Source organism: Camelina sativa, chromosome 20, assembly GCF_030686135.1.
Source record: "Camelina sativa cultivar CO46 ecotype springtype chromosome 20, ASM3068613v1".
In the NCBI taxonomy this organism is placed as follows: Eukaryota; Viridiplantae; Streptophyta; class Magnoliopsida; order Brassicales; family Brassicaceae; genus Camelina; species Camelina sativa.
In genome coordinates, this window is record NC_141899.1 from 1,326,412 (window position 1) to 1,338,520 (window position 12,109).

The following is a 12,109-nucleotide window of genomic DNA, read 5'->3' on the forward strand; positions in this document are numbered from 1 at the left end:
TTGATTTAGAGAAGTAACACTTTCTATGAAAACCAAAAACATATAAAAATAATACGTACAAGATTTTGAAAAAGGTGTTGAATATTCAAAAGTAGAACCAAAGCAAATCATTTGTTGATTTGGCCTTTGAATGTAGGCTGCCTGTGCTCTTTCAAAACAGTTTTTTTTTCCTAGGACATATATGTGGTGAGTGGTGACAAATTATAGACAAAGACATCCATATAAAAAGACTACTCCATGATCATTGCCTGTAAGACTAGTGCATTGCATTCACCAAATATGTGCACTCTTATTTTGTACTATTTGTTTTGTTCTTTCTCATGATTGCCACTAGTAAGTATTTTTTTTTTTAATCTTAATGTAAAACATAAACATATATATATATATCTAAATGTGCAATAACCATATACAAATTGTATAAATATACTATTGTAAAACGACTCTATAAATTAAATAAAAACATGTGTGAATAAACTATTTTAAAATCAAATTTATGAATAATAGGAGAACAAGTACTGATCAGGACTTGGTAAAAGTTTTCCAAAACCAATTCCACTCCACCGATTGAGAAATGTAGACATTGTTTCTGCCACCACCACTATAAGAGAATTAACGCACTCGCGAATGGCATGTTTTTTTTTTTCCTAGCTAGAAAGATGAAACCACTATATCAGAAGAAAGTCACAAACATTTAATTGAAACCATAGATAGTTCTTATATACCCACCCATTACCTGTTTTTATTTATCAAGTTATTATTATTACCTTTTTTTTTAATCAAGTTATTATTCAATAGCTTGTGATGACCAAACCTTTACCTCTCATCTTTGTTTCATATATAATGATCCCATGCAAGGTATTTATAATTCTTAGATATATACATATTTGGAGAAGTTAGCTAAGAATTATAAATATCTTGCATGCAGCATGGGATTATATTAAAACGATCATCATGAATACTTGCACCGCCAACTCAATTCCACAAGTAAAAACATATATATTCATAATGAAAAAGGACAATCATACTTATAAAAAGATACATAGATCGAGTAATGAACAATATGCACCACCCCGACCACACCACACCACCCCACCCACTATAAAATATTAAGGGAAAAGAGAGAAAAATCAAATCAGGTCCCACCCGCACTAATTACGAAATGAAATCCCAAAACTCCTATAAATATACAAACACAAATCTCCAAGCAAGCAATAGAAAAACAAAAAATAAAGAAGTAAGAAAAGAAGAAGAAGAAGAAGATGGGGAACTGTATAGTAATGGAGAAGAAAGTGATAAAGATAGTGAGAAATGATGGGAAGGTACTTGAATATAGAGAACCCGTTAGTGTTGGTCACATCCTTACTCAATTCTCTGGTCACACTCTTTCTCACAACAACACTTATCTTCTGCCTGATGCTAAGCTTCTCTCTGGCCGTCTCTATTACCTCCTACCTACAATGATCAAGAAGAAGGTCAATAAGAAAGTGACGTTTGCCAATCCGGAAGTGGAAGAGGAGGACGACGAAAGAAGATCACTAAGAGATGACGACGATGATACTAGTGAAAGCAACAACAACAACATCGATGGTGATGAGAATAAGAGTGTCGTGAGGATGAAGATCATTGTGCATAAGCAAGAGTTGGAGAAGCTACTTCAAGGAGGGTCAGTCCATGAGATGATGTACCAGACTCTTGAGAAACAACTTTTGCTTACTTCTTCTGATGATGATGATCTTGACTGTAATAGAAGCTGGAAGCCTCTGTTAGATAGCATACCCGAATCTGAAAGTCTCAGAAGAACATAAACACATAGATCTTATATATACATAAAACTAGTCTAGAGCTTGCTCAAGGTCGACAAAATTGTTCTCGAGTTTTGTTGTATAGTAGTATATAATAAGCTTTAATTTTTGAAGCTATGTTATAGGAAAAGACTGTGATATTGTCATCTTAAGTCAAGCTTTTTTCTTTTCTTTTCTGTTTCCAAGTAAATTTAAGTGAAAATTCCATCCATGTTTTGCCATGGAATGAGAAGAACTCAAAAGCGAAAAAAGTAACAAACCATATCTTAATACCTATTATTAAATATCAAATGATGAAGAATTCATATGCACTAAATTATTTTTACTATTTAGCATATGTTTCAGAGCCAGTCCACTATGGTTCAAAATGTTCTGTTCACATCTCTTCATCATTATAAGATTAAGTTGATTTTGTTCATAGTTAAGAAGAAAGTAATGTAATCTTGGTAGAGACATCCACTAAATTGAAAACCAAAAAAGTAATGTTGGAACGTTTCCGGTTTAAGATATTCTAACCGGTAATATTTGAAGAGCCGTACCAATTGGTTTGGTTTGGTTTGGTTCGGTTTTGGATTTGCTGCTCTGCGACTGCGTCGTGGGCGAGAAGATAATCAATCGCTTTTTCCAGGCACTGGGCAAAAAAAAATCCGAAAGCTTCGATTTTGAACCATATAAATCATCTCCCATGGCGGAAATTCAAAGTCTTTACTAGAGAAGACGAAGACGAAGAAGAAGATAAAAGCTTTGTGATTAGAGAATGGCGTGTGTATCGACATGCTTAAGCCTCTCCCCTAGGTTAACTCAAGTGGGTTTATCATCAAAGAAGCCTTTTTTGATTCGCCTCAGATCTCCGGTTGATCGTTGCTCTTTTCCCGGAATCTTGACGGAGGGGTGTCTGAGCACTCGTCGGAAGTTCAGTCGCCATGGAATCGCGGTGGTGAAGGCGGCGAGTTTAGATAAGGTTAGCGGCGCAATCAAACCGGGAGGATTGGTGGAGAGTGATAAGTTACCGACTGATGTACGGAAACGAGCGATGGATGCTGTGGACGAGTGTGGCCGGAGAGTCACTGTTGGTGATGTCTCTAGTAGAGCTGGCTTGAAGGTTACTGAAGCTCAGACAGCTCTTCAAGCTATTGCAGCTGATACTGATGGGTTTCTTGAGGTACTAGCTAGTTCAGTTTCATGAGCATTAACTCAAATTCATACATAAATTGAGGAGATTCTGATATAAAGTGTTGATCTTTGTTAAGAACGAAAGCAACAATACATTAGAAATTTGAATAGCTGTAATGATATTAGTGTAGAGAAACTCAATTGCCAAGATTTGAGGAGATTATGATAAAAAAGTATTGATCTTTATGCTGCGTTACATGTTCCGTTTTAGTCTGTGTGAATGTGCTAATATTCAATGAAATGTTTCTTCACTCAGGTGTCGGATGAAGGTGATGTGCTTTATGTTTTCCCAAGAGACTATCGAACTAAGTTGGCTGGCAAGTCGTTAAGGATACAAATTGAACCATTTCTTGATAAGGCAAAGGTAGTGTCTTTTTTTGTGTTATGATTATTTATCCATTACCTTTTAACAGTGAATTTGATATGAACTTGAATGTTCTGAGATCTGTTATGTGCCTGGCAGGGTGCTATAGACTATTTAGCTCGTGTTTCCTTTGGCACGGCGCTTATAGCGTCTATTGTTATTGTCTACACGTCAATTATAGCCCTGCTTTCAAGCAAAAGGTATGTATTTGACTTGACTTGCAATTAACTTATCTTGTTATCATTCTGGACTGTGGTTTCAGTTTGAATTTTGCTCTAACTTTTTTGGATTTTGTTAAAAGCGAGGATGATAATCGTCAAAGAAGACGCGGGCGCGCGTATGATTCTGGAGTCAACTTCTATATCAACCCTGTCGATCTGCTTTGGTAATTTTACTGTTCAGTAATTATCAAATCGAGATCATTAATTGATTTAAGGGAACCTCCTAGTCATATTTCTAGTTTTTTTTATGTAAGGTACTGGGATCCCAATTATTACAACAGGCGACGAGCTCGTGAAGATGAAGGAAAGGGAATGAATTTCATAGAATCTGTAAGTGGAAACTGAATTTGAGAGCTTTCATGCTTTGTTATATGTTCCCCACCCTCATTGCTTTTTAGTGGTAATGGCTTAATTTAAGTATCGGTTGATCTCTAGGTTTTCTCCTTTGTGTTTGGAGATGGAGATCCAAATCAAGGAATTGAAGAAGAGAGATGGCAGATGGTAATGTACAGGACTTGAATTTACTCATTTTTTTTCTTCACATCAGATCTCTAGGTTTTCTCCTTTGTTAAATGTTATGAATTTGAAATGATACATCACGCTCATATAAGAAAGTTTTAGTAATTTACTCGTTTTTGATAAATATTCTCAGATTGGCCAGTATATAACTTCCAGAGGAGGTGTTGTTGCAGCTGATGAACTTGCTCCGTACCTTGATGTGCCATCTTCAAAGAATGCTATGGTTTGTTTTGCCTATTGTCTCTTCCAAAGGGAGCTAATGAAACTAATTTTGTTATGCTGAAAGCTGTCTTTGTACTCCTTTACCTCTTGCACTAGTTGTATCACTAAATAAAGTAAAAGACATACTGTTCATCTTCTCAAGTTTTCTTTTTAATGTTTGCAGAACGATGAATCCTACATTCTACCTGTTCTTCTTCGGTTTGATGGTCAACCTGAGTTGGATGAAGAGGTATGCAAACCCTTTTTTTTGGTTGCTTGAAATGTGCATGATCTGCTGCTTTTCCTTTGGTCATTTTTTATTAACAATTATATTCTGTTGCTTAGGGAAATATTTTGTATCGCTTTCCGTCCCTGCAACGTACAGCTTCTGGATCTAGTAGACGAAAAGAATATGTGGGGAAATGGTTTGACTGGGTTGCAGATATGGAGAAATTCTTCAAGGAGAAAAAATGGCAATTTAGGTTCTTATCATTGTTTAAACCTGGATTTTAATGTCTTACACTTGTGAGAAATTTTTATTGCATTCGTGGTTCAGTTTCTGATAATGGAATATTTTTTCTTCACAGTAAAACAACTACATCCGAGAGAGCATTGGTCATTGGCCTAGGTGCAGTAAATCTTTTTGGTGTGATAGTTCTAAACTCATTGCTAAAGTAAGGCCCTCCTAGATTATACTCTGCCTAATATTCCCTTGTGTGTGTATATATAAATGTCTAACGCAATTTTGTTTTTGTGTTCGTTTCCAGCGAGATGACTGTCATGCCAGGTGGATTTCTTACATTTGTTAAGAACATATATCCACTACTTCAGGTATGGTTTAGTTTCTGTTGATACGGCAAACTACTTTTATTAAATTGTTTCCTGATTCTGGTTCGCTTTAAACATGATTAAGGTTGTTTCTAAGCATAATTACTGACACAAACAAGTTCTTAGTGGCTGTTTTCTTACTTCCAGTTATCCAGATGACTGGTCTTCGTTAGAAACCTTGTGAACTAATTATCTTGGTCTCCTTCATGATTGTACGAACGATTATGCAGGTATACGCAGGTTCATTCTTTGCCATACCTTTGATTCGGTGGTTTTCAATCAAGAGAAAGAATAACCAGATAGAGAACAGAAACAAAGCTCGGCTACAATTTGCACGAGCACTTGAATCTCCAGATATCGCACTACGGCGTAAGGTAGGCACATCAGGAGATTGTTTATTTTTGGTTTATGTTGATTGCATTATATAGAATCACAGCCAAACATGCTATATTTTCCTAAGAGGAGATAGGTTCACCTACAATTTCCATTAGTACCCTTGCCAACTAACATCAAGGGTTAGGCTCTGAATCTTCTATGATGCCTGCATATCTGTGGGATCTTTTTATGTGATTACCCACTTGTGATTGCTTTATGTGACAGTTGAGATAGTGGCTCTTATGGTGTGCTCTATAAAGCACATTTGTTGGATTCTTCACCCCGAAACTTCATATATTGTGTTTTTCTCTTATTACTTGGAAGTTGTGAAATAACGCGTTGATATGATGCAATGCAGCTACTAAGTGCAAGGGATATGGCGCAAAAGACAGTCATCGGGAAGGAGCGGATCGTGTATAGTACAGATAGAGATATGATGGAACAAAACTATGAGACAGACGAGTGGGAAAGAAGATTCAAAGAGTTGGAAAAATCGGATTGAAATGTGAAAACTGGTAAGTGAATGAAGCAGTTTCACAATTTTCTTGCTGCAATTTACTAATATTGTGGTTCTATATGAATCACATACATCTCTCATAATCTCACCTCATCTGATTTTTTAGGGGACTTGTTGTGACGTAGTAGCTCACATATCATCCACAACACAGAACAACTATCTCAACAACTTAAAAAAAACATTCATGGACGCTCGGAGTTTCAAGAGGATTGACACAAGCCATGGTACATACTATTTAGACATTCTTCCTCTCTCTCTCTGAGACAAGAGAAATAATTGGTTTATAGGGTCTCTTTTAAGTTCCAGAACTGCTGCTTCTTAACACAACAAGCTTGTAGTCTTGTTTTATATCAGCCAGGAGATCTAAGTATTGCTACTTGTTCCTGAGAGTTACTAGATGCAACAATAGATTATGTACAGTAAAATTGTGTATATACGAAATTCCAAATTCGAATATTCAATGTATTAATATCTTTCTTTTTTTAAGAGATTTCATCATTAATTCGCAATTTAAGGACGAAATTGAATTGAAACGGAGTAATGGGGCAAAATTGGTAAATTTTAAAAAATTGTGGGAGCAATATAAAGAAATAGATGACGTGGAGGCTAAAATAAGCGTGGTGTTCACAAGACCAGTCTTTTCTTTCGCCTCCCTTTCTTCTTCTTCTTCTTCATCGTCGTCGTCACCAAAGTCTTATTGAAAGGAATAATTTTTCCAAAAAGCTTGAAACTTTCGTCTTCCGATGGCGAAAAGATTATAAAATTGGATTAATTGTAGAAAGATTGTTGAGAGAAAGGGATTCTGAAGGGATATTGAAAAAAGGATGTCGAGATCTCTGGTGAAACGTTTTGCTCCTTATTTGGCTGGTCGTATTAGAGAAAACCATCGGTTGCTTAATTTTTATTCCGTTTCTGCTCTTAAAGAAGCTTCTTCTTCTTCTTCTTCTTCTCAATCTGATACGTCTTCTTCTCTCGAGGTTGTCCATCTCAGCGACAATTGTATCCGGGTATGATTCATATCTATTTGCTGCTTTGAATTGATCTCTTTGTAAATCCGATTCAAAATACGTAATTGGTTTCTATTGGACTTTTGCTCTAATTTGGCGATTTTCAATGGAGTTCTAATTTGTAACCTCTTCTTACTTCTATATTGTTTGAATTGAACTTACCTGTTTTAGATTGTTGGAACTTGAAAGCAGACATTGTTTGTTGTTTTGCTGCTCCTTCTCTTGACTTTTTATGAGTGTTGTCATTTTGTTAGAGGATGAAAGAGTTACAATCTAGTGAGCCGGAGAAGAAACTGCTTCGCTTGGGTGTAGAGACGGGAGGCTGTTCTGGTTTCCAGTATGTGTTTGAGCTTGATACTAAAACCAATCATGATGACAGGTACTTTGATTTGATCACCTCAAGCCTTACTGTTACCATTCTCTTGAACAACCATGATTCATTCTGTTGCAAAACTGCGTCACTCAGTTATAGTTGTTCTTCAACATTGCAGGGTTTTTGAGAAGAATGGTGTCAAATTGGTTGTAGATAACGTTTCATACGACTTCGTGAAAGGTGCTACGGTTGATTATGTTGAGGAACTGATCCGTGCTGCTTTTGTGGTAAAACTAAACCCCTCTTTTTGTCATCTTTCTTTTTTTCTTCATTGCATATATATAGTCATTAGAAATCATTCTTGTATGTACCTTATGAGCTGATAGGGGACAAGATATAATTTTGAAACTGCATGTTTTTTTCAGTAACCCTTAGGTAAGATTTTCATTTGATTTCTGTTTAATGCTTTGGTGTTTAGGTAGCTGAAAACCCAGCCGCAGTAGGTGGATGCAGTTGTAAAAGCTCCTTCATGGTGAAACAGTGAATCGCTGAATCTGTCTTCTTTACATGGAGTAGAAACCACGTTTGATCTTTTGTTTATTACATGTATAATGATGTCATAACTAGGGAAAGATACAAAACTCCGTAGGCTTCTAGCTCAACAAATGATTTGTTCATCCTATTTTTAAAGAATAATGGAAAAGATTTATACAAAGAGGAATCTTGTATCTTCTCTTCATTTACAGAACAATTTGGTCTCTACCTGCTCTTGATCATACTTCATAGATCTCAAATCACAACTCCAGCTGACGATAGTGAGTCCTTGTGAGTACTTAACAGAGAAGAGCGACTTAACTCCTTTAGCTTTCCCTTCTCCACCAAGAACACTCTCTGCGCCATCATCACTGTCTCCAGTCTATGTGCAATCACAATTACCTGTTAATGCAAACATAGGAGCCATGGAACCATTTGTATAATCTCAGTGATGATTCACTTAAAAGGCTTTTTAGAATAGAAGAACCAGATATGTCCTTTTACCGTATGGTCTTGCATTACACGTTCAAGAGCTTCTCTGACTAGCAATTCAGACAAACTATCCAATGCTGATGTTGCTTCATCCAAAATCAGTACAGATGAGTTCTGATAGAGCGCTCTAGCGATAGCTAGTCTGCACATTTGCCAATATTAACAAGACAGTAAGCATCCTGAAAAACATATATAAACTGGTTTGGAACTTCAATGGAAGAAAGAAACAATCACTCTTCCAGACCCCACCTTTGCCTCTGGCCTCCGCTTAAGCTTGAACCCCTGGGACCAATTCCTGTGTTGTATCCCTCTGGTAGGTTTCTGATAAACTCATCAGCATTTGCAGTTTTTGCAGCAATCTCAACTCTCTTCATATCAATTCCTGTCGTGATATCTCTGTACCCAATGTTGTCAGCAATTGTCCCTGAGAAAAGAGTCTTATATGTGTACAAATAGTTAAGTAACTTCGATGAACCCTTATAAAAGTCTTGGAATGAATCATAAAAGGAGTAAAACTTGAGGACAGAAACTTACTGTGTCCTGTGAAACCAGACCAACATGCTTCCTCAAACTTTCCAATTTGATATCCTTGATGTCATTTTTGTCAATGAAGATAGAACCTATTCAAGGAAACATTGCGATTATATGACAAATCTTTGGTTCTAAACATTGTGATTAGAGGCATATAAGTAAAGAACTAAGATTTTTCTAACCAGAAGAAGGTTCGTAAAGGCGGAGAAGCAATTTGATCAGTGTAGTCTTTCCTCCTCCAGATGGCCCAACAAGAGCTACAGTCTCTCCTGCTTTAATATGAAGATTTAACCCATCCAAAACGGGAAGCATATTTTCGTCATACTTGAATGATATATCGCATAACTCAACTTCGCCAGCAACTTTTTCCAATTGAATGGCTTCAGGTCTCTCGATCACCTAATTTTCAAGACAGGGCCAAAAAGCACTTTGCATCAGATTTTGAGATAGACAAAACCAAATCATTAGGAGTATAATTGAAGAGAAAATCAGAGGAAAGATAGAGTGTAGTGGTACCTTAGATTCCAAAGAGGTCAAATCAAACAAACGTTCTATCGCTGGCTCTCCTTGTTTCAATTCATTATAAGCTTTTCCCAAATCCTGCATGATTCTTTAGATTCAAAATCCCAATATGACAGCTCCTCAAGGTAAAGTGGCTTAAACATATGTCTAATGAACTAGGCAAAATCAGATTTGATCATCCAAAATAATAAAGCAGAAGTAACAGTTTGCGTCTATGAGCAACAGATTCAATGCCAAACTGAAAAATGTATTTACCTGGACAGGATCGATTAAGAAAGCTAATGATGCCACAAAGGAGACAATTGCACTAGAGCTTAAAGAAGAGCCTGAAAGTATCACTGCTCCAACACAAAATATCGACAATGATCCGAGATACATAACTTGAACAATCTGAGGGATCAGTGACTTCATTTTCTTCTTCTTCAAACGTTCATCTAGGTCAGCACGAGCATACCTCTGAAACCTTACACTCTCAGAGATCTCTGCGTTATTAGCCTTCACAAACAGAATTGCAGGAAGAACCTACAAACCAAAAAAAGCTCTCCCTTTAGTAACTTCTCCCTATATGAAATTATGAACATACGGAATCTTAAAGAAGAACAGAAGAGTACCTCATTCAAGTAGGTAGAGAGTTGAGCAGAGGCAATTTGTGCCTTTCTGGATATCTTGCGAAGCCGGTCACCTAAATATGCTATGAGAAGTGCAACAGATGGGATCACCTAGAACAAAACCAAACCAATAAGAAAAGTGTAGAGCAAAAGACACACACAAAACAAAGACAATCACTTCACTCACCATTGCAGAGACTAGTGTCAAGGCAGGACTTGCAACAATCATATGTGCCGTCATTACAGATATCTGGATAGCACTGGGCACAACTGTCTGCCATACAAGTGTAGCATAGAGTTTATTATAATAAGCCAAAATCAACACAATCTATCCAAACAAAATTTGAAAAAGAAGGAAACTTTATACTCACGTTGAAAAGAGCATAGATAGTGTCAGCAACTTCAGAAGCTTCAGCAGTGATCCTGTAAGCAATATCTCCTGATGAAATCCCATTCCCACCTTCAAAGAAGTCTAACTCTCTCTCTAAAACCCTCCGATACGCGAAAACACGAATCTTGTAAACAGTGTTCAAAGCAGCTTCCCATAGAAACGCTTGCTGGAGATAATAAGCAACAACCTTAGCCAAAACCAAACCGGCCAAGACGAGACATTCGCCTTTGAGGTTCATCAAGCTTGCAGCGTTAGCGTTTAAGCTGGAAGTGAAGGAACCGAGCCTAGGAACAATCTGAGAAAGCGATACAACAGAGACACAGCTGCAAAGCCAGCCAAGGAGGACGGTTTTGGATTCTGATTGTAGATATGGTTTAACATTTTCAAGGGGTTTTAGTGAATTCACTGTTGGGTTATTGGCACGGAGACGGAGAGTGGTGGTTTTACGGGAGATCAGAGGTTTCGTGGATGGTTGAAATGTGGGTTTGTGAAAGAGGAGAGATGAGTTCCGGCGATGAGATAGCGGCGGTGGAGGAATGAGGAGACACTGCGGCGTCGTTATGCGGAGGAGAATTGCCATTTGCTCTCTCTCTACTAAACAAATCGAATCAAACAATCAAGTCTGCTAATTCGATGTGAATTCTCCTTAACCGAAACTAAACCGACTATTGAAGCTATCATCAGTTTTTTATGAATTTAATAGCCCAGGCCCTTTAATGGTCCATATGTATATACATTTTTAGTAAAGTGTGTAAAAAAAAATCATTTTTATTTTAAGTGATGAATAAAACTATGAATTTTACTTGTGGTGGATTATATATCTAATTTTTATTGATTTCTAAATAATTCATAAAATTTCGTTGACTTTCTTAAAAAATCATAAACTTTTGTTAATTTTGTTATATAAAACATGAATTTGAATTACTATAGGTAACAATTTAACGTTTGATTATCCGTTACAAGATTTATCTAAATAGTAAAACAAAAGCTTGTGATTTATTTAAATAGTCAATTTAACGTTTAATCTGTTAACAAGCCTTGATAAAATCAAGGAAAGATTGTAGTTTTTTCCAAAAGTCGATAAAAGTTAGAGGTTTAATTTACCACAAGCAAAATTTATGATTTTTCTCATAATAATTATAGATTTAGAAGAAAAAAATTAAGCAAATATTTTTCAAATTATTTGCAGAGGAGAATTGCCTTTGCTCTCTCTCAGTCTCTCTCCTAAACAAATCGAAATATACAAATTGCCATTTGCTAATTTTACTTAATCGAACCTAAACTGACTATTGAAACGATCAGCCTTTTATGAATTTACAACCCCAAGCCTTTTAATGGTCCATATGTGTCTATACATTTTGAGAAAAAGTGTCAAATGCTTAGAGTTTAAATGATTTATTGATTTTATAAATGGAAAAAATGTCAAAAAAACATCATTTTATTTTAAGTGATGAACGAAAATAAAAAACTCACTGGCGCCAAGCGTGAGTGAATGCTATATGTTTGTTGATTCTATCATATAACACATGAATTTGAATTACTATAGGTAGCAACTTAACAGTTTGATTATCCATTAGAAGATTCTTTTAAATAGTAAAAATGATTTATTTAGAATGTTAACAAAAATTCTTGATAAAGTTTACAAACTTCGTTAACGTCATGCCTTGATAAAGTCGAGGATAGTTTGTAATTTTGTTTGAAAGTCAATAAA

At 36.2% G+C, this 12,109-nt stretch overlaps 4 protein-coding genes across 5 annotated transcripts; 3 read left to right on the forward strand and 1 right to left on the reverse strand.

The window, feature by feature from the left end:
• The first annotated feature begins 1,259 nt into the window (after positions 1 to 1,259).
• LOC104768579 (uncharacterized) lies at positions 1,260 to 1,974 on the forward strand. Its single transcript, XM_010492580.2, has one exon. The coding sequence runs from the start codon at positions 1,260 to 1,262 to the stop codon at positions 1,803 to 1,805; it is 546 nt and encodes a 181-aa protein (XP_010490882.2). The 3' UTR covers positions 1,806 to 1,974.
• Positions 1,975 to 2,126: 152 nt separating this feature from the next.
• On the forward strand, positions 2,127 to 6,486 carry LOC104768580 (uncharacterized protein At5g03900, chloroplastic). Its single transcript, XM_010492581.3, has 14 exons — positions 2,127 to 2,964; positions 3,232 to 3,339; positions 3,439 to 3,539; positions 3,641 to 3,724; positions 3,815 to 3,890; positions 3,996 to 4,061; positions 4,213 to 4,302; positions 4,465 to 4,530; positions 4,626 to 4,762; positions 4,868 to 4,954; positions 5,048 to 5,111; positions 5,339 to 5,482; positions 5,842 to 5,998; positions 6,107 to 6,486. The coding sequence occupies exons 1-13, from the start codon at positions 2,560 to 2,562 to the stop codon at positions 5,983 to 5,985; spliced, it is 1,572 nt and encodes a 523-aa protein (XP_010490883.1). The 5' UTR covers positions 2,127 to 2,559; the 3' UTR covers positions 5,986 to 5,998; positions 6,107 to 6,486.
• Positions 6,487 to 6,613: 127 nt separating this feature from the next.
• LOC104768582 (iron-sulfur assembly protein IscA-like 2, mitochondrial) lies at positions 6,614 to 8,035 on the forward strand. Its single transcript, XM_010492584.2, has 4 exons — positions 6,614 to 7,007; positions 7,262 to 7,386; positions 7,499 to 7,607; positions 7,799 to 8,035. The coding sequence occupies exons 1-4, from the start codon at positions 6,825 to 6,827 to the stop codon at positions 7,862 to 7,864; spliced, it is 483 nt and encodes a 160-aa protein (XP_010490886.1). The 5' UTR covers positions 6,614 to 6,824; the 3' UTR covers positions 7,865 to 8,035.
• LOC104768581 (ABC transporter B family member 29, chloroplastic) lies at positions 7,851 to 11,096 on the reverse strand. Of its 2 annotated transcripts, none has more exons than XM_010492582.3 (10): positions 10,379 to 11,096; positions 10,195 to 10,281; positions 10,011 to 10,118; positions 9,655 to 9,921; positions 9,394 to 9,477; positions 9,060 to 9,276; positions 8,881 to 8,966; positions 8,596 to 8,783; positions 8,359 to 8,488; positions 7,851 to 8,256 (listed from the first exon to the last, which is right to left on the reverse strand). In XM_010492582.3, the coding sequence occupies exons 1-10, from the start codon at positions 10,976 to 10,978 to the stop codon at positions 8,110 to 8,112; spliced, it is 1,914 nt and encodes a 637-aa protein (XP_010490884.1). In that variant the 5' UTR covers positions 10,979 to 11,096; the 3' UTR covers positions 7,851 to 8,109. The 2 variants fall into 2 exon arrangements, with proteins under 2 accessions (XP_010490884.1, XP_087362515.1); XM_087506389.1 differs by having other exon boundaries at positions 10,195 to 10,277; positions 10,379 to 11,046.
• Positions 11,097 to 12,109: the final 1,013 nt, after the last annotated feature.

What these genes read in the sequence shown, in the direction of transcription:
- LOC104768581 (XM_010492582.3), bottom strand. Translation starts at nt 10,978, where the DNA reads ATGGCAATTCTCCTCCGCATAACGACGCCGCAGTGTCTCCTCATTCCT. An exon ending in CTATCTATGCTCTTTTCAAC is followed by an intron (nt 10,282 to 10,378) that starts GTGAGTATAAAG and finishes CTTGTATGGCAG; the next exon opens with ACAGTTGTGCCCAGTGCTAT. An exon ending in TCTTAATCGATCCTGTCCAG is followed by an intron (nt 9,478 to 9,654) that starts GTAAATACATTT and finishes AGAATCATGCAG; the next exon opens with GATTTGGGAAAAGCTTATAA.
- LOC104768580 (XM_010492581.3), top strand. Translation starts at nt 2,560, where the DNA reads ATGGCGTGTGTATCGACATGCTTAAGCCTCTCCCCTAGGTTAACTCAA. An exon ending in ATACTGATGGGTTTCTTGAG is followed by an intron (nt 2,965 to 3,231) that starts GTACTAGCTAGT and finishes TTCTTCACTCAG; the next exon opens with GTGTCGGATGAAGGTGATGT. An exon ending in GTTCTAAACTCATTGCTAAA is followed by an intron (nt 4,955 to 5,047) that starts GTAAGGCCCTCC and finishes GTTCGTTTCCAG; the next exon opens with CGAGATGACTGTCATGCCAG.
- LOC104768582 (XM_010492584.2), top strand. Translation starts at nt 6,825, where the DNA reads ATGTCGAGATCTCTGGTGAAACGTTTTGCTCCTTATTTGGCTGGTCGT. An exon ending in AAAACCAATCATGATGACAG is followed by an intron (nt 7,387 to 7,498) that starts GTACTTTGATTT and finishes TCAACATTGCAG; the next exon opens with GGTTTTTGAGAAGAATGGTG. An exon ending in TGATCCGTGCTGCTTTTGTG is followed by an intron (nt 7,608 to 7,798) that starts GTAAAACTAAAC and finishes TTTGGTGTTTAG; the next exon opens with GTAGCTGAAAACCCAGCCGC.
- LOC104768579 (XM_010492580.2), top strand. Translation starts at nt 1,260, where the DNA reads ATGGGGAACTGTATAGTAATGGAGAAGAAAGTGATAAAGATAGTGAGA.